At 44.5% G+C, this 19645-nt stretch overlaps 2 protein-coding genes across 2 annotated transcripts in view; one reads left to right on the forward strand and one right to left on the reverse strand.

The window, feature by feature from the left end:
- The first annotated feature begins 1945 nt into the window (after positions 1–1945).
- Positions 1946–16897, forward strand: LOC109900554 (uncharacterized). Its single transcript, XM_031785991.1, has 15 exons — positions 1946–2063; positions 3930–4152; positions 4368–4502; positions 5838–5975; positions 9391–9486; positions 9720–9770; positions 10470–10619; positions 10780–10890; positions 12197–12346; positions 12649–12786; positions 12911–13030; positions 13314–13446; positions 13604–13719; positions 13902–15520; positions 16001–16897. Exons 1-15 carry the CDS (start codon positions 2044–2046, stop codon positions 16209–16211), a joined length of 3411 nt encoding a protein of 1136 aa, XP_031641851.1. The 5' UTR covers positions 1946–2043; the 3' UTR covers positions 16212–16897.
- Positions 16887–19645, reverse strand: part of LOC109906188 (lymphocyte activation gene 3 protein) — a 3224-nt gene continuing 465 nt past the window's right edge. The window contains exons 3-8 of the mRNA XM_020503824.2: positions 19182–19390; positions 18663–18923; positions 18220–18525; positions 17769–18026; positions 17331–17452; positions 16887–17225 (exon numbers count right to left, since the gene is read on the reverse strand). Of these exons, the coding sequence (XP_020359413.2) occupies positions 17115–17225; positions 17331–17452; positions 17769–18026; positions 18220–18525; positions 18663–18923; positions 19182–19390 (1267 nt within the window). The 3' untranslated portion in view covers positions 16887–17114. The remainder of the gene's footprint in view (positions 17226–17330; positions 17453–17768; positions 18027–18219; positions 18526–18662; positions 18924–19181; positions 19391–19645) is intronic.

Consider the following 19645-nt stretch of genomic DNA (forward strand, 5'->3'; position numbering starts at 1 on the left):
CAGTGCCTTGCGAAAGTATTCGGCCCCCTTGAACTTTGCGACCTTTTGCCACATTTCAGGCTTCAAACATAAAGATAAAACTTTCAACAACAACAAGTGGGACACAATCATGAAGTGGAACGACATTTATTGGATATTTCAAACTTTAACAAATCAAAAACTGAAAAATTGGGCGTGCAAAATTATTCAGCCCCCTTAAGTTAATACTTTGTAGCGCCACCTTTTGCTGCGATTACAGCTGTAAGTCGCTTGGGGTATGTCTATCAGTTTTGCACATCGAGAGACTGACATTTTTTCCCATTCCTCCTTGCAAAACAGCTCGAGCTCAGTGAGGTTGGATGGAGTGCATTTGTGAACAGCAGTTTTCAGTTCTTTCCACAGATTCTCGATTGGATTCAGGTCAGGACTTTGACTTGGCCATTCTAACACCTGGATATGTTTATTTTTGAACCATTCCATTGTAGATTTTGCTTTATGTTTTGGATCATTGTCTTGTTGGAAGACAAATCTCCGTCCCAGTCTCAGGTCTTTTGCAGACTCCATCAGGTTTTCTTCCAGAATGGTCCTGTATTTGGCTCCATCCATCTTCCCATCAATTTTAACCTTCTTCCCTGTCCCTGCTGAAGAAAAGCAGGCCCAAACCATGATGCTGCCACCACCATGTTTGACAGTGGGGATGGTGTGTTCAGGGTGATGAGCTGTGTTGCTTTTACACCAAACATAACGTTTTGCATTGTTGCCAAAAAGTTCAATTTTGGTTTCATCTGACCAGAGCACCTTCTTCCACATGTTTGGTGTGTCTCCCAGGTGGCTTGTGGCAAACTTTAAACGACACTTTTTATGGATATCTTTAAGAAATGGCTTTCTTCTTGCCACTCTTCCATAAAGGCCAGATTTGTGCAATATACGACTGATTGTTGTCCTATGGACAGAGTCTCCCACCTCAGCTGTAGATCTCTGATCAGCATCTCTGATCAGTCTTCTCCTTGTATGAGCTGAAAGTTTAGAGGGACGGCCAGGTCTTGGTAGATTGGCAGTGGTCTGATACTCCTTCCATTTCAATATTATCGCTTGCACAGTGCTCCTTGGGATGTTTAAAGCTTGGGAAATCTTTTTGTATCCAAATCCGGCTTTAAACTTCTTCACAACAGTATCTCGGACCTGCCTGGTGTGTTCCTTGTTCTTCATGATGCTCTCTGCGCTTTTAACGGACCTCTGAGACTATCACAGTGCAGGTGCATTTATACGGAGACTTGATTACACACAGGTGGATTGTATTTATCATCATTAGTCATTTAGGTCAACATTGGCTTTGTTTTCTTGCTCATTAATTGCATGTCTGGCTGTGTGGTCTGTGTGTGTGTGACGGTGTAATGGTGTGTATAACATCTGGTATGTAGTCTCTGCATTCCTCGACGTAGCATTAACTTATTAAACCATACTTCTCACTCTCCCTCTCTGTCTTTTTTGCTCTTTTTATTGTTACCCTGTCCCCTCTCTTCCCCCCCTGTCTCTTCACCTGTCGCCATCCCCTCTCTAACCTTTTCCACTTCTCTTCCCACGTCCTCTTTACATGTCTGCTGATCTGCCTGTCATTTTACATTTATCCTCTTTTTCAATCACCTCGTTCCTCAGTCAACTACCATTCTGTGTCTCACTCTCTGTTTTCTAACCCTTATAGGAGGTGCTCTTCACATCTCTCTATGTAGAGACTTCTCAGACAGGGTTTTAGAGGACATGATCACTTCCTGTAGAACTATTACCTCCTCAGAATGATCGATATCACTGATTGACATGAAACAACACAAACCATCTAGCCAAAATAAATGAATCAGCGCCACCCTCATAACAAACACCACTGCCACACATTAACTAGGCCGTAGCGCAGATTTGTTATCTTAGGAATCCAGTTTTTCTCGTCAGGCCAGTTAGAGGGCAGGAGTGCTAGAGAAAGGGAGGGAAGGAGGCAGGATAGGGAAGGACCGACTCAAAGAGAGAAAGACAGAGAGCCAACAGAAACGAAAGATGACTGTCTGAATCAAGATGGATCCAACCGAAGCCAGGTAATTAATTTAACTGTATTTTATTACCGTAGAAGTATACTTGTGAAGGCACTATCTGGGACATTGTATCTTTTATTATTACACTCAATCAATGCCTTGACAATCTGACGCTTCTTCTTTGTGCAATAATCAGTACACTTATACTGTGTTGTAATGTGTTTGCTTTATGATGTGTGTTGATTTGAGGTTCCCCTCAGAACCAACACAGACCAACATGGCTGCTGTGTGTTGGCCTGGTGTCAACACAAATAGATGATTGTGTTTCAATGATACTTGAAGTCACCAGTATTAATGGGTTTTTATTAGTGAGATATAGTGAAGGTAAACAGGTGGTTGACATCTTGTCATGAGTGTCTGATTAAATCACTGATGTCATGGAGCAGGCGTTTTGATGTTAGGCACTGTGGCGTGGATTGTGTGTGAATGTGTAAGAGAGACTATTTACGCTCTTTGAAAGTATGCAGTGTGTGTGTATCTTGTATCGTGTGTATTATTCACTGCTTTAAAGCTCTCGATTGGGGTTTCCCAAACTCAGTCCTGCCCCCCCCCCCCCCCCCCCGATGCACGTTTTGGTTTTTGCCCACAGCTGACAATGAGTTGGTTATTTGAATCAGCTGTGTAGTGCTAAGGTAAAAACCAAAACATGCACCCAGGGAGGGCCCCAGGACTGAGTTTGGGAAACACTGCTCTAGATTACTGTAGGTTGATGTCTTTGGTGTGATGGATGTATGGCTGGGAACTCAAGGTACATTTTTGCTGTGTAACCCAAAGCCCTTAGAGGACATACTGTAGTTGGTGTATTTGGGTGAGGGTCAGGCATGCGTGAATTTGTGTAAGGTTAAGTTGTTTTTGAGGTTTCACCTTGGTCATACTGTAACTAAAGCTGAGAGCCCTGTGACTCTATCAGTGCCAGATTGAGGCTATTCCTGTCATCTCTGTTATGTCCCCCTTACTGCTAGCCTGTGTACCTGACAATGCATTCATTATTGCATAGAGGTAATCATTGTCATCATCATTATAGATTCTTGGCAAGATCATAACAGCTTGACTGAGACAGAAACAAAGTGGTATTAAGGTCACAATACCTTGTCACTACATTGTGTTTCAATGGCCTGTAGCGGTTTACATTCTTCAGCCCATGTCTTGGTTTTATTTACTGTGCTCATGCTAAATGGGAGGTACCCATGTGCGTGTTTTGTTAGAAATGTAAGTTCCTCTGTCTTCTTAGTTCCTCAAGTTTCATTTCCCCTCATTGGACTTCCCCCTTTTGGTTCCTTGTTCATTTAAGTATCTAACCTTCATTAACCAGGTCAATCATTAAGAATACGTTCTCTTTTAAATTAACTACATAGTAATCCCATGCTCTGCCTAGTCTCCTTTCTACTAACGCCCTCGCTCCAACTCTCCCTCTTTCTCTCCCTCCATCTCTCCCTCTTTCTCTCCCTCCATCTCTCCCTCTATCTCTCCCTCTTTCTCTCCCTCCATCTCTCCCTCTGTCTCTCCCTCCATCTCTCCCTCTCTCTCCATCTCTCCCTCTCTCTCCCTCCATCTCTCCCTCTGCTTCTCTCCCTCCTTCTCTCCCTCTCTCTCCCTCCATCTCTCCCTCTGCTTCTCTCCCTCTGCTTCTCTCCCTCCATCTCTCTTTGTGTCTCTCCCTCCATCTCTCCCTCCATCTCTCTCTCTCTCTCCCTCTGCTTCTCTCCCTCCATCTCTCCCTCTGCTTCTCTCCATCTCTCTGTGTCTCTCCATCCATATATCCCTCTGCTTCTCTCCCTCCATCTCTCCCTCTGTCTCTCCCTCCATCTCTCTCTCTGTAGGCCCCAAGCAATAGGCCAACATTGTGTTTATGCTCTCTTATCTCTTCAGCCTTTCCTCAAAAGCAACAACCTCTTTCAATGAAGGAAGGGGAGGTAATGTGACTCATCCAGGGGAAGTGGTGGAGCAGTGGAGGAATGGAGGAGAGGAAGAGAGACAGAGGGAGGTGGAGAGAGAGGCGGGCGTGACAGATGGACTAACTCTGGCTGCAGAGACAACTACCAACCACAGGGTGTCAGCAGACAAACGCAGATTCAATACTGTGGGATACCATGTGAGGGCTATGAACTTCAGCTTCTGTTTGTAGATGCAGGATCAGTTTGAAATCATCCCTAAACTTGAGGCCCCCATGACACTTAATCTACATCCTGAAGCCAAATGCTAGAAACTTCACCCAGCCTACCAGAAGGCTATGTGTACTTCCTAATATTCAAGCTACCACAACAAACACATACTGTATATTGACATTATATTCTCCATCATTTTCAGAGGAAGCTGAAGCCGAAAGTGGTGGTAGACTATACCACGGTGAGTAAGGGAGCGTCTGGAAGTTTCAAACCCCGAGCAGCACTGAGACAGGTCCTGTTCAGCCAGGGAGCGACTGACAAGAGCCCCATGCCTGAGGTACTTTCCTCCCACGCACTTAACTTGTCCTCTACACACATGAATACACCCTGACACGCACATGTACAGACACGCACAGCCAGTGCCACTGTCCACATACTTACAGAAAATAGGAATTTGGCAAATGTACACTCCAATTGTTCACTCAAGCATATCTGCTATGAGCCCATTTCTAACTAAATTTGATAACAGTGGTGGTGGCGGTGGTGTGTATACAGTTGAAGTCGGAAGTTTACATACACTTAGGTTGGAGTCATTAAAATTTGTTTTTCAACCACTCCACAAATTTCTTGTTAACAAACTATAGTTTTGGCAAGTCGGTTAGGAAGTAATTTTTCCATCAATTGTTAACAGACAGATTATTTAACTTATAATTCACTGTATCACAATTCCAGTGGGTCACAAGTTTACATACACCAAGTTGACCGTATGTTTAAACAGCTTGGAGAATTCCTGAAAATGATGTAATGGCTTTAGAAGCTTCTGATAGGCTAATTGACATCATTTGAGTCATTTGAGGCTTTTTTATGGCAGTTTTGGAGCAGTGGCTTCTTCCTTGCTGTGTGGCCTTTCAGGTTATGTCGATATAGGACTTGTTTTACTGTGGATACAGATACTTTTGTACCTGTTTCCTCCAGCATCTTCACAAGGTACATTGCTGCTGTTCTGGGATTGATTTGCACTTTTTGCACCAAGTATGTTCATCTCTAGGAGACAGAACTCGCCTCCTTCCTGAGCAGTATGACGGCTGTGTGGTCCCATGGTGTTTATACTTGCGTACTATTGTTTGTACAGATGAACGTGGTACCTTCAAGCGTTTGAAAATTGCTCCCAAGGAAGAACCAAACTCTTCCATTTCTTTTTCTGAGGTCTTGACTGATTTCTTTTGATTTTCCCATGATGTCAAGCAAAGAGGCACTGAGTTTGAAGGTTGACTTTGAAATACATCCACAGGTACACCTCCAATTGACTCAAATGATGTCAATTAGCCTATCAGAAGCTTCTAAAGCCATGACATCATTTTCAGGAATTTCCCAAGCTGTTTAAAGGCACAGTCAACTTAGTGTATGTAAACTTGTGACCCACTGGAATTGTGATACAGTGAAATAATCTGTCTGTTAACAAATGTTGGAAAAATGACTTGTGTCTACATCTACACAAAGTAGATGTCCTAACTAACTTGTCAAAACTATAGTTTGTTAACAAGAAATTTGTGAAGTGGTTGAAAATCAAGTTTTACTGACTCCAACCTAAGTGTATGTAAACTTCCAACTTCAACTGTATATATATATATCCCTCTTTCACACACTCGCTCTCTCTCTTTCTCTCTGTCAGGGCGCAGGGCAGTTGGATGCTCTGAAGCGGACTCTGGAGGCGTTCCCAGTACCAGTGTGTCTGAACTGGAGCTTGGGGGGGGAGGGGACAGGAGCCACACTGGAGAACAACTGGACTGATATAGTACATAATCACTCGGTAACCAGATTTACCTACTGATCAATGCAAGTCATGATAGGCATATTATCTAGTTAATACAGTGCCTCGCAAAGTATTCACCCTGAGAATTTGTCCTATTTTGTTGCATTACAACCTGCAATTTAAATGGATTTTTATTTGGATTTCATGTAATGAACATACACAAAATAGTTCAAAATGGTGAAGCGAAATGAAAAAAAAAAAAATAATTAAAAAAATTAAATAAAAAAACGGAAAAGTGGTGCATTCGTATGTATTCACCCCCTTCGCTTTGAAGCCCCTAAATAAGATCTGGTGCAAACAATTACCTTCAGAAGTCACATAATTTGTTAGATTGCACACAGGTGGACTTTATTTAAGTGTCACATGATCTGTCACATGATCTCAGTATATATACACCTGTTCTGAAAGGCCCCAGATTTTGCAACACCACCAAGCAAGGGGCACCATCAAGCAAGCGGCATCACCAAGCAAGCGGCATCACCAAGCAAGGGGCATCACCAAGCAAGGGGCATCACCAAGCAAGGGGCATCACCAAGCAAGGGGCATCACCAAGCAAGCGGCATCACCAAGCAAGCGGCATCACCAAGCAAGCGGCATCACCAAGCAAGTGGCACCACCAAGCCAACAGCACAATGAAGACCAAGGAGCTCTCCAAACAGGTCAGGGACAAAGTTGTGGAGAAGTACAGATCAGGGTTGGGTTATAAAAAAATATCAGAAACTTTGAACATCCCACGGAGCACCATTAAATCCATTATAAAAAAAATTGAAAGAATATGGCACCACAACAAACCTGACAAGTGAGGGCCGCCCACCAAAACTCACGGACCAGGCAAGGAGAACATTAAACAGAGAGGCAACAAAGACACCAAAGATAACCATAAAGGAGCTGCAAAGCTCCACAGCGGAGATTGGAGTATCTGTCCATAAGACCAATTTAAGCCGTATACTCCACAGAACTAGGCTTTATGGAAGAGTTGCCAGAAAAAAATAAGCAAAGATGTTTGGTGTTTGCCAAAAGGCATTTGGGAAACGCACAAACCTATGGGAGAAGGTACTCTGGTCAGATGAGACTAAAATTGAGGTTGTTGGCCATCCAGGAAAACGCTATGTCTGGGGCAAACCCAACACCTCTCATCTCCTGAGAACACCATCACCACAGTGAAGCATGGTGGTGGCAGCATCATGCTGTGGGGATGTTTTACATTGGCAGGGACTAGGAAACTGGTCAGAATTGAAGGAATGATGGATGGCGCTAAATACAGGGAAATTCTTGAGGGAAACCTGTTTCAGTCTTCCAGGGATTTGAGACTGGGACAGAGGTTCACCTTCCAGCAGGACAATGACCCTAAGCATACTGCTAAAGCAACACTTGGGTGGTTTAAGGGGAAACATTTAAATCTCTTGGAATGGCCTAGTCAAAGCCCAGACCTCAATCCAATTGAGAATCTCTGGTATGACTTAAAGATTGCTGTACATCAGCGGAACCCATCCAACTTGAAGGAGCTGGAGCAGTTTTTCCTTGAAGGATGGGCAAAAATCCTAGTGGCTAGATGTGCCAAGCTTATAGAGACATACCCCAAGAGACTTGCAGCTGTAATTGCTGCAAAAGGTGGCTCTACGAAGTGTTGACTTGGGGGGAGGGGGGTCCCACTCAAGTTTTCTGTTTTTTGGTCTGATTTCTTGTTTGTTTCACAATAAAAAATATTTTGCAACTTCAAAGTGGTAGGCATGTTCTGTAAATCAAATTATACAAACCCCCTTAATTCCAGGTTGTAAGGCAACAAATAGGAAAAATGCCAAGGGGGCTGAATACTTTCGCAAGCAACTGAATAAATGATCCCTCCCTACCTTTTACAACATATCTCTTTCTCCCACCCTCTCTATCTCTCTCCCTCTCTCTCCCTACCTTTTACAACATCTCTCTTTCTCCCACCCTCTCTCTCTCTCTCTCCCTACCTTTTACAACATCTCTTTCTCCCACCCTCTCTATCTCTCTCCCTCTCTCTCCCTACCTTTTACAACATCTCTCTTTCTCCCACCCTCTCTCTCTCTCTCTCTCTCTCTCTCTCTCTCTCTCTCTCTCTCTCTCTCTACCTTTTACAACATATCTCTTTCTCCCACCCTCTCTCTCTCCCTACCTTTTACAACATATCTCTTTCTTCCACCCTCTCTATCTCTCTCCCTACCTTTTACAACATATCTCTCTCTCCCACCCTCTCTCTCTCTCCCTACATTTACAACATATCTCTTTCTCCCACCCTCTCTCTCTCTCTCCCTCCCTTTTACAACATCTCTCTTTCTCCCACCCTCTCTCTCTCCCTACCTTTTACAACATATCTCTTTCTCCCACCCTCTCTCTCTCTCCCTACCTTTTACAACATATCTCTTTCTCCCACCCTCTCTCTCCCTACCTTTTACAACATATCTTTCTCCCACCCACCCACCCTCTCTCTCTGTCTCTCTCTCTCTCTCTCTCTCTCCCTACTTTTTACATCTCTTTCTCCCACCCTCTCTCTCTCTCTCCCTACCTTTTACAACATCTCTCTCTCTCTCCCTACCTTTTACAACATATCTCTTTCTCCCACCCTCTCTCGCCCTACCTTTTACAACATCTCTTTCTCCCACCCACCCACCCACCCTCTCTCTCTGTCTCTCTCTCTCTCTCTCTCTCTCTCCCTACTTTTTACAACATCTCTTTCTCCCACCCTCTCTCTCTCTCTCCCTACCTTTTACAACATCTCTCTCTCTCTCTCTCTCCCTACCTTTTACAACATATCTCTCTCTCTCTTTCTCCCTACTTTTTACAACATATCTCTTTCTCCCACCCTCTCTCTCTCCCTACCTTTTACAACATATCTCTTTCTCCCACCCACCCTCTCTCTCTCTCTCCCTACTTTTTACAACATATCTCTTTCTCCCACCCTCTCTCTCTCCCTACCTTTTACAACATATCTCTCTCCCTACCTTTTACAACATATCTCTCTCTCCCTACCTTTACAACATATATCTTTCTCCCACCCTCTCTCTCTCTCTCTCTCTCTCCCTACCTTTACAACATATCTCTTTCTCCCACCCACCCTCTCTCTCTCTCTCTCTCTCTCTCTCTCTCTCTCTCCCTACCTTTTACAACATATCTCTCTCCCACCCTCTCTCTCTCTCTCTCTCCCTACCTTTTACAACATATCTCTCTCTCCCTACCTTTTACAACATATCTCTCTCTCTCTCTCCCACCCCCTCTCTCTCCCTACCTTTACAACATATCTCTTTCTCCCACCCTATCTCTCTGTTTCTCTTCCTACCTTTACAACATATCTATTTCTCCCACCCTATCTCTCTATCTCTCTTCCTACCTTTTACAACACATCTCTTTCTCCCACTCTCTCTCGCTCACTCTCTCTCTCTCTGATCAGATGATGTGTAAGACCCAGAGGCACCAACAGGAGGCGCTGTGGGAGTTGGTCCATACTGAGCTCACCTACATCAACAAGCTCACTGTTGTCACTGATGTAAGACAGACAGACGGACACCCTGCTCTCATTACTGAAAATGTATCAATGTCTTTCAGTGATGTGTCCATAATAACCAGTGACTATTCATAATAGAAATATGATAATAGTTACTTTTATCTGTATCTTAATAGTAATAGTAATAATAGTTAATAATAGTTACTTTTTTTAGCATCTTTTATTGCAATGTCATTTTTCATGTCTGTGTTTGTTTGTGTCATTATGTTTCTCAGTTGGTGATGGCAGCTCTTACCAACCTGCACCAGCATGGATTCCTCTTAGAGGTCAGTCTATATGAGCTGGGTTCTCATTCACAGGATTTTCTGTAGGGGACATTTTCTCTAGAACTCACTCTCTGGTCTTTGGGCCTATCTGTGTTTCCCGGCTGACCACTCAAATAGATGTGTTGCAATGAACTAAGCATGTGCTTTTGAGCTGGATCTTGCATGATCTGACTGGGTTCAGGTGTGTGTGTGTTTTCATGAATGACTTTGACCTTTGGTTGAATTTAAAACCAGTACCCATTCCAAGGGGGGGCCCTTGGGCCTAGTTGAAACCGGCTGCTGTAGTACAACATACTGTACAAACAACATACTGTACATACAGTACATACTGCTGAGCTGACATACTAACACACTGAGAACATATGCTCTATCTGACACAGAACACACCAGGGCAGATGGAACATTCAGCTCAATAACAGAATGTTAGATAATTCCGCTGAGAATGTGGAAAGTATCTGAGAATGTGGGGGAGTGAGTTCTGCAGAGTTCTTCAGCTAGACACTGCAGCTTTGTCAAACAATTACCCTCTTAATCTTTTTTTATCACAAAAGGTCTACAACTATCATATCTTTTTATTGACTTTAGACAAACACAAATTTCAACACACTTCCAAAAAATCAGAGGCGTGGGGTTGATTGTAGGTTCAAAATCAAGAAAGCAGTATCATCACCCTCTTTTTCCTGTCCCTCTCTTCTTCAGGTGACACCTGAGAGCCTCTTCTCCAACCTTCCCTCCATCCTCAGCGCCCACCGGCTCTTCTGGCAGGAAGTGATGTATCCCATGTTACAGGAAGTCCGCAGGACGGGGAAGCCCTTTGACCCCCTGGGGTTAGAGGCAGGATGCCTGCAGGTACAGTACTGACTGTCAATCAGATCTAGTATCAGGTTCACATATGGGATGAAAGTATGAGGGTCAAACGGGGGTGAAAGGAAGGAATGGAAACACGGGTTTAAAACATGTTTGTTTACAGTAATCTTTGTCTAATCCCATCCCCACCCTCTGTCTGTAGTTCCCTGAGCGTTTCTCCACCTATCTGCACTACTGTTGTAAGGAGGAGAGCACAGTGGACATTACGAGCAAACTGACAGACACCAACCTGCACTTCCACACCTACTTAATGGTTAGTTAAACACACACACACACACATTTTTTATACTTCATTTGAATCCACAAATCATAATATAAACATCTCAGGACAAGGATATCTGGACACATAGGGAAACAGATAGCACCTTCTTCTTCACACAGAAAGGCTGTCCATGACTGCTGACACAGAGCAGTACCTCGCTATCAGCTTTGTCTTATGTAGGCCTGCTATCTGAAGTCCAGGTACTGTCAGCCTGTGAACATGGCAGAGACTAGCCAATATCACCGTAGCAAGCATGCACTGTTACGAGGCTGTTCAGGAGTGACACGAGGGGCTGGTATTTAAGCAGCTTGTCAGAAAAGGACTGCTCCATGTAGTAGTCCAATGAGCAGCCCACCTCCAGAATCAGCCCCTCCCTCTGGCCTCCCCCACAACAACAATATCTGGCTTATTCAGCAGACAAGAAAACACATGATCATCAACATCAAACCAGGCTCCTCTGCAAAGGGAATGTTTGTGTATGTGTTCAGTTGGTGACTCCACTTGTCTCACCTCCGTAGCCACCAGGTCAACAAGGCGGTCATGTCTAGGTCATGTCTCAGTATGAACAGAAGCCATTTACAACATGTGATACAGACCTCAGACCTCCGGGTGGAAAACACAGAAGGGATCATGGTTTGCAGGGTACCAGAGAGCTAGGTTGTATTTTGTTGGTAGAACTTGCCTTAACAGTAATGGTGAGAATGTCCTTGCCAATAGCAGCTTTATGGTACATGGAATGGGAGACAGAAACAAACACACACACACACCACTCCATACACAAGCCCCCTTCTTGTTTACATATTGCATGCACACCCTTTCACTCTCACCCAAAGTCACTCTGCGTCACACACATGGTTCTCCAAACTACCCTTCATTACGGTAACACAGTATGGAACATCAGTGAATTGAGTCATAGCATCCGCAGAACTTCATGTTCTAGTGGTTTTGATGATCACCATATCCAGACCTTCTGTTATTGGTAATATCCTAAAGGCCAAACACTTGTTACACCAACGCTCTGACCTAATGACTCAGAGAGCCTAGCCTGCACATTGTCTTCTTAAAGATTAGAACGTGTTTTTGGCTGTTTTTTGCTGTCTAAGCACTTTTACAGCTTGTTCAAAGAATCTCCATTATGAGTTTTTCAAGCCTTTGAATTTGTCCAGTACCATGTAACAATATTATTTCATACACTGTAACAACACTGTATTTACATGAGTTCTACCGAGGCCATAACTTTGGGTATAAGGTCTAGAGACTAGAAGACACAAAATAATGTTTTTCTCCGCGTCCATAGTGGGTGGAGACACACCCCCAGTGTGAGCGGATGCGTCTGGGAGATATGCAGGCCAAACCCATCCAGAGGATCACCAAGTACCCCCTGCTGCTGAAGGCTGTCCTCAAGACCACCCAGGCTCCCCACACTCAGCACACACTCAGGGGCATGGTGAGTGAAGAGAGATGGCCTTTTCAATCAAGGCCTTTTTATTCAGTTTGTCAGGCCTGAGGCTGATCATGTTCATTAGAAAAGGAAGTTGTGCGTTCCAGCGCCATTTTCTTACTAGCTAATCGCTAATTGCCTATACTAGTAATAGATGAAAATGCAAATTAAGGAAATCTCTCTGTCCCACACACACGCACACTCTCCTTCGCTCTGTTTCTCTCTCTCTCACTCTCTCTCACTCACTCTCTTTTTTTCTCTATCTCTCTCTTTCTATCTATCTCTCCCTATCCCTCTCTCTCCTCCAGTTGGCTTGTGTTAATGGATTTCTGGACAGCATCAATGACTACTTGAGGCTTAAGGATGATGAGCAGGCCCTCTCGCTTTCCGCCCAGAAGATAGAGGGATATGACGTGATGGAGGGGATGAATGAGGAAATCGACAAGGTGAAAGAGAGAAGAAAAACCTTTCTAGGAACAGGATAGGAAATTACACCAACCCTAGAAAACAATATAGATACTGTAATGTGTGATGCAGACAGTGAGTAGTCAATGTTGATTTCATCCACAGCATGTCAGAGAGTTCTGCAGTTTTGATTTGACGTGCCCTGTCAGAGGGGTGGGTCCTGGGGTCATACGCAAGCTGCTATTGGAGGAGACCCTGAAGATCAGAGGAAGGAAGGATCACAAGGTAGGTTGAGTGACAGAATCTCACTCTGTTCCAGTGAAACATTGACTTCCATGTAGAGGATTCTTCCTAAAATTATCATCTCATTAGCACGGACTTTGATGATAACTACTTTGAGGAAAAATGTACTTACTACGACTGTGATATGTGGTTGACTCACCTTGCTATCTTAAGATGAATGCACTAACTGTAAGTTGCTCTGGATAAGAGCATCTGCTAAATGACTAACATGTAAAATATAGATGTCATGTTTCTTTGGGCTTGTTGCGACTGTTATGTGGTGAAGCTGGAGGTGACAGCCCTGCTCTTCTCTGACGTGCTGCTGGTGACCAAGGTCCAGAAGAAGGCAGAGAGACTGAAGGTAGTTCGCCCCCCATTGGCCCTGGATAGAACACGCTGTGACACACTCAAAGATGGCTGTGAGTACAGTCATTGACCATACAGTACATATCCTAGAATTGGAAAGATGAAACGTTGCTCTGTCTCTTGCTACAGAGACCAGTTGTAGAGTTTTAAATGACAGTTCTTTCTTTATCTCTCCCTCGCTCTTTCCTTCTCTTCCTCTCCATCACCCAGGTTCGTTTGTGGTGGTGGAGGTGAGTGTTCTGGGCTGTGCGGCGAATGTCTACACCTTTTCCACCTCCAGCCCAGAGAGCTGCTCTACATGGATCTTCAACATCCACAAGGCACAGGTAAACAGACAGAAAAATACTGACTAAAATGGTAATGACATGATTTATTGTAGTTACCTTTTTGTCTCTTTGGTATTAAATCAATGAATGAATGATTAAATGCACAATGTACATATTGTGTAACATACAGTGATATCGATGCTCTCCTCTTATCCCTCTTTCTTTCTTCCATTCATTGACAGGAAACACTGCAGGGCCTGAGAGAGACAGAGGCCAGCAGACGACTGCAGACCAAACAGAGAGACCTACAGCTACAGGAACAAGCCACACCCCCTACAGAGCCCAAGATGACCATTGAGGAGTCAGTAGATCAGCCTCTTGACCAATCAGAAGCACAAATCCCTTTTTCTTTGGAGGTGAAACCTGTTGAGGAACTTCTCATCCAATCAGTGAATGGGACATTGGTGTCCATAGCAACAGAGGCAGAACAACCAACTCAGGAACCAGTGCACTATAAAGATGCAATGTTGCCAGGACAACCACGCAAGCTCAGTGACATTCATAACCAATCATTTGCAGGAGGGGTAATGAAAAAGGGGCAAGGAGGTGGCAGGGTCATGGATGAGGTTATGATGTCAGAGGCAAGGGTGAGCGAGATCGGAGACATCAATCAATGGGATGAGGGGATTGAGTCCAGGGGGATAAAAGAACGAAGGGTGACCTGGACCCATTCCAGACAGTCTAACTCTCTACCTCGAGTGGCAACAGAAACCTTTCAACCCAAACCCAACGGGCCGCACAACCTGTTGCTAGGCGGATATCCTAACATGGACCACGACATAGACTACCCACGACACCAATCCAGCACTTTCCCACTTTCTCCATGCAGGGAAAACAATGCAAAGGTTTCTATCACTATTAGTCCAATGGAATCCCAAGGATTTCTCTCACAGGGAGGACGAGCCACATCCACACGGAGGAATTCTGCCCCCCAGTCAGTGGAGCAACAAGCCATGAGGAACTCGTGGCTCACCCAATCAGGAGAGGAGGCTTTAGTGGAATTACGGAGGTTTTCTCGGAAGCTGAATTCACCACGGTTACGCAGGAGAAGGCCAATAAACATTGAGCAGACTGCTGCCCCTCAGATGTCACAAAGTGGATCTGACAGCTCTGGGATGGCCCAGTCTGAACCACACACAAACTCTTCCTCCAACTCTGATTCAGACTACAACCAGAAACTCAGGGGTTCCTACCAACACAACTCAGGTTCCTCTGGACAGAGCTCTGACTCTCACCTGGTGCTCAAGCTGGGGTCCTTGAAGATGAACGGAGGGGTGTTCTGGGACATGCCTGCAGAGAGAGAGTCCTCCCCAGAGCCCCACGCTTTCTCTAGGCCAGAGCTGCCTAAAGACATCCCAGAAGAAAAAGAAAAGCCCCCAAAAAGCCCTAAGTTGAAGACCCAGAGGAGCACGTCCATACCAGATATCATCTTCCAAGGAGGATATAATTCTCTTCTGACCTCAGCCAAGCCCTCCAACGCGCGAATAGCCCACTCTCCCCCTCCTGGGTTGGATCCATACTTGCACCCCTCCCCCCTGGAGAGCATTTTGAACCGGGCCAAGGAGAGAAGAAAGGACAGAGGGAGAAGAGAGGGAAAGGGGAAATCTCCAACCTTCAGAACATGGGCTCTTCCTCCTTCTCTGTCTTTCTCCACCACTCTGTCCCAGTCGCCCAGTGAAGGGGATAGAGAGACTGAGTGGGAAGAGGTGGAGCTGGTCAGACGGCTGGCCCCCAGTGTCAGTCAGGGATGGATAGAGGAGAGGGTGGACGGAGATGAGGAGGAGGAGGAGAAGAAGAGCAGGTGAGTTTTACATCAAAACTCAGTTGGAAATAAAATAATAAAAGGTCTTCAAAGTATGCATGATCAGTTTGAAGATTCATCTATTGAAATGACTCAGTCAGGTAGGTGTGGGTGGCTGATGGCCACTATGGAACAGTTTTATTCTGGGTTATTTTATCACTCTACCTACTGGGCTGATTACCATGTAGTGTAGGATCACTATGTTCAAATCGTTATTCTTGGAAGTTGCATTTACTGTCATAACCATGACATGCCACCCGTAACCATGTTTCATGTCATGACAACCACGTCATCATAACCAATCTAGCCTGATCACCAGATTGGTGTCCACTTTAGCCAACTACTTTGTTAATGTCACGCCAAACATTCCAGTGAACAACATGGAAGTAGACTAAAGCAGAAACAAATCTTGTGACTAAGCTATTTGCAATCCAACAAGTTTATCTCCATTGTAAAAGTTTTTTCCCCTCTCTCTTCTAGCCCCGCCTTCCCTGATGGCACCAGCGTTGATTGGCCAGGCTGGTGCTTTGAAGCCGATGAGGTCCTGGATCAGCTGACCCCAGAGGACAGTGGCGTTGGTGTTGATGAGGAGTGGTGGGAAGTGGCTGCGTTGGGGCTCAGCCAAACTTTGACCTTGAGAGACATCCAGCGAATCGGCACGCATGAGGACGGGACGATTAGTCAGGTGTAGTTCTGCATAGGCTACTGGGAGCCCTTCATTCTCCAAGACTTTATCTGCACTTTATGGGGAATATAATGGCATTTGAGATTTTCACTGTGCCGGAGTGATACTTTAACACAGCAAGATGTTGATTGAGTGAGCTCATTGACACCAAATGTTGAATTTCATTTAGTTGCATTTGGAGTGTGATTATGAGTCTGAGTGAACATCAGAATCATTTTCTTCAACCTGCATAATATTGTTAGAGCTACAGATGTAGGATCTTCATTTGATCACTCTTTTGTTGCTGAGGTTTTTCCTGCAATGCTGGAAATGCAGATAAGCTTTGTGATTTATGTAAATGGTCCTGAAAACCCGCACTAACACATGGTTATATTAACAATATTGCACTTTTCATGTAGCCTACTTTTGGCCAGCTCAAGCAGCATTATGGACTAAATGTTCAAATCCTGTTGCTGTAGCATTCTTAAGATCCTACATCTGTAGACGCCTATACTGTCTTATACAAGTGTACTTTTTGATGTTTTGTCAGTTAAGTGAAATGCTCTACATACTGTACATACATGTTTCATTGAACTTCATTTGAGTTGTTAATTTATAAGAGTAACTGCATATTTGGTATTGTGACCCATTGGGGAGATTCATACTGATATATTGTAATAAAGAGAGAGATTTAAACCAATGAAGTGTTTAGATAATTGTATTCTCAGTCATTATATTACAAAAGTCTAATAGGTGGTTAAGGTGAAAAATAAGGCATACATATACAAAATCAATCACATTTGTTTTGGTGAAAATATGAAAGAAACTGCTACAATTGTCTGCACTGAATTAATATGTACAAATACCACAATCTTCCAACTGATCATAGACATGTCAAATGATTTCAAATGTCATATTGCAGAGACTCGTCTATTTGGAGATCTCATCTTCTTTCACTCTGTTCCTCTCTCTGTCCTCTCTCTCATTAGCAATGGTGTGAACAATGGTCTCCAGGGCAGGGTACTGCAGGATCAGCTTGCGCTGTAGAGGAGATTAGATAACTATTACATAAACCTTTTAAAAACGTATTTTCCATGTCAACGTGGAGGATTTAAGGAAAACACACACAGCTGTAGTTGAACGTACCCTCCGATAGTTCCTGTACATCTGCACCAAGACCAACAGCAGCACCAAGAGGAAGAAACCCAGGCCGGCTACCATGGCAACATTACTGGAAGAACCTGTCTCATTATCTCTCATCAGACCACCTGATCAACCAAGACAGAACAAGGATAGACTTTAGTTTATAGTTGAGTAATTTAGCAGACGCTCTCATCCAGAGCAACTTACAGGAGCAATTAGAGCACATCCACAGATTTTTCACCTAGTCGGCTTGGGGATTCAAACGAGCCACCTTTCGGTTACTGGCACAACGCTCTTAACTGCTAGGCTACCTTCCGCCCCTGTGTCTAATTAGGACAAATGTTATACATCTTGCTGATATTTGTTCTATTTGAATTGTGTCTGCATCTACCTAGATCCATGCAAATAGACAGTGAATCAAAGTAGGCAGATAGGACTTACTCATCAGATGTAGGTGGTATGTCACGCTCCCTAGAACTCCTTTTTTCCCGTGGAATCGACAAGCCCATTCGCCAGAGTTCCTGTCTGTCACTCTGTTGATCCCCAGGACCCTCCCTTTCTGGACGGAGCTCTCTGATTGGGTGCCATTGAGGTCATAGGTCACTCGGACCCACTCGTATTCAGTGACCTCGCTGGCGTTGCTGAGGTTACAGGTCAGTGATACTGGGGCCTTCTGGGTAGATGGTGAGTTGCTGAGCACTGATTAGAGAGAACACACAGGATCGTCATTAGCATTGTGATTGCTAATTCTAAAGCACCATTTTCACATCTCATCTCAAACATTTACCTTAAATGCTTTCCATTTTGCAGAAAGGGACAACTCACATTAGGCATTGAAATGAGGAAACTGCTACAATATCATACCATCATCCATTTTTTATGCCTGGCTCACCTTGGGCAGTCACCAACTGCATCTCCTTGGTCACCCGGCGCCCCTCCACTGTCCCTGAGCACCTGTACCTGCCCCCGTCCCCCTGCCCCACATGCTCCACACCCACAGACCTGTCCCAGGGAGGGAGGGATAGCAGGGAGGTCAAGTTGAAGGAGGGAGGGAGTGGGAGAGCAGAGCCAGAGGTGTCCAGTCTCTCCCAGGCTGTGTCTGATGGGGTGAGTCCAGTGGAGAACACACAAGGGAGGGTGACAGCAGACCCCACCTCAGCATACACCTTGGCACTGGCACTGGAGGGGTTAACGATACCTGAGCGAGAGAAGAGATGGGGGAAGGTGATGGATAGGAGAGAAGGGAGGAAGACATAGGAAACGTCTTCAATATATCAGCTGCATTTGAATGTTTTATTCCTTCCAAACATGACATCACCGTGTCTGAGCCCTCACCTCTCACTGTCAGGGCCGTGGTGGCCTTCCCTTGTTTCCTCCCTTTATGCACTACACAGCTCCAGTTACCCATCATGCCTGCAGATGCCTTGCTCTCCAAAACACTCGCCTGGTTCTTTGAAAGGACATAATCTGCACTGTCAGGGTAAACTCTCTTCTCGTTGAGCATCCAGCTCACTGTCGCCTCCTGTGGCCATGGAGAGACACTGCAAGTGATTGTCATTTTGTTGCCCTCCACTGGAGCAGGTGGGGAGATGGATACTGTGAAAGAAAGACATGGGTAAGTAAGAGCAATGGTAAGTAAGAGCAATGAGATGTTAATCATATTCACAGGTTTATGATATGTGTGACTGTATGATAAACAGTAGATAAATATAGTAATACCTTGCTATTACAGCATGTAAATATCACTTTAAAATGATGCAAATATCACTTTAAAATTACTGTAAATATCACTGAAAGTTCATTTAATTTTCCACACAGTATTTCATATAAGTTACTGTTATTTTAGCCCCTTACCTTTGATGACCCTGAGGAGGATCCTCTTAGAGAGGTTTTTCTCTCCGTCCTGCACCATGCAGGTGTACTTCCCGCTGTCCTCCTCCCTCACCTCCTTTATGTACAGGCTGTAGTCACCAGCTCCAACCTCTGAATGGGGGCATTGAACACGCTGGGCAGCTCCTATTCCCCAGTGCTCCAGTCCACTCTTTCCCTTTCTCCATACTGTCCTGAGAGAGAGGAAGAGATGCTACGTTTCAAACATGACACTTGTATTGTACAGACATACAGATCAATAGCAATGCATTGCTATGCTCTCCTATAGAACACTGTCAATACAGAAAAATGTATTAAGGGAACAAGAGAAAGAAAGACCAGATAGAGAAAGATAAAAAGGGAATCTTTGACGATATTGGAGTCACACAGTTAGACAGAGACAGAGAGGATGAGAGAGATGAATAAGGGGGAGAGCAAGAAAGACATGG

The sequence above is a fragment of the Oncorhynchus kisutch genome, linkage group LG2 (genome assembly GCF_002021735.2).
Source record: "Oncorhynchus kisutch isolate 150728-3 linkage group LG2, Okis_V2, whole genome shotgun sequence".
In the NCBI taxonomy this organism is placed as follows: Eukaryota; Metazoa; Chordata; class Actinopteri; order Salmoniformes; family Salmonidae; genus Oncorhynchus; species Oncorhynchus kisutch.

Coding starts and splice junctions, on each gene's coding strand:
- LOC109900554 (XM_031785991.1), top strand. CDS start 2,044: ATGGATCCAACCGAAGCCAG. Junction 10,891..12,196: donor ACTTCCACACCTACTTAATG/GTTAGTTAAACA, acceptor CCGCGTCCATAG/TGGGTGGAGACACACCCCCA. Junction 13,720..13,901: donor TCAACATCCACAAGGCACAG/GTAAACAGACAG, acceptor ATTCATTGACAG/GAAACACTGCAGGGCCTGAG.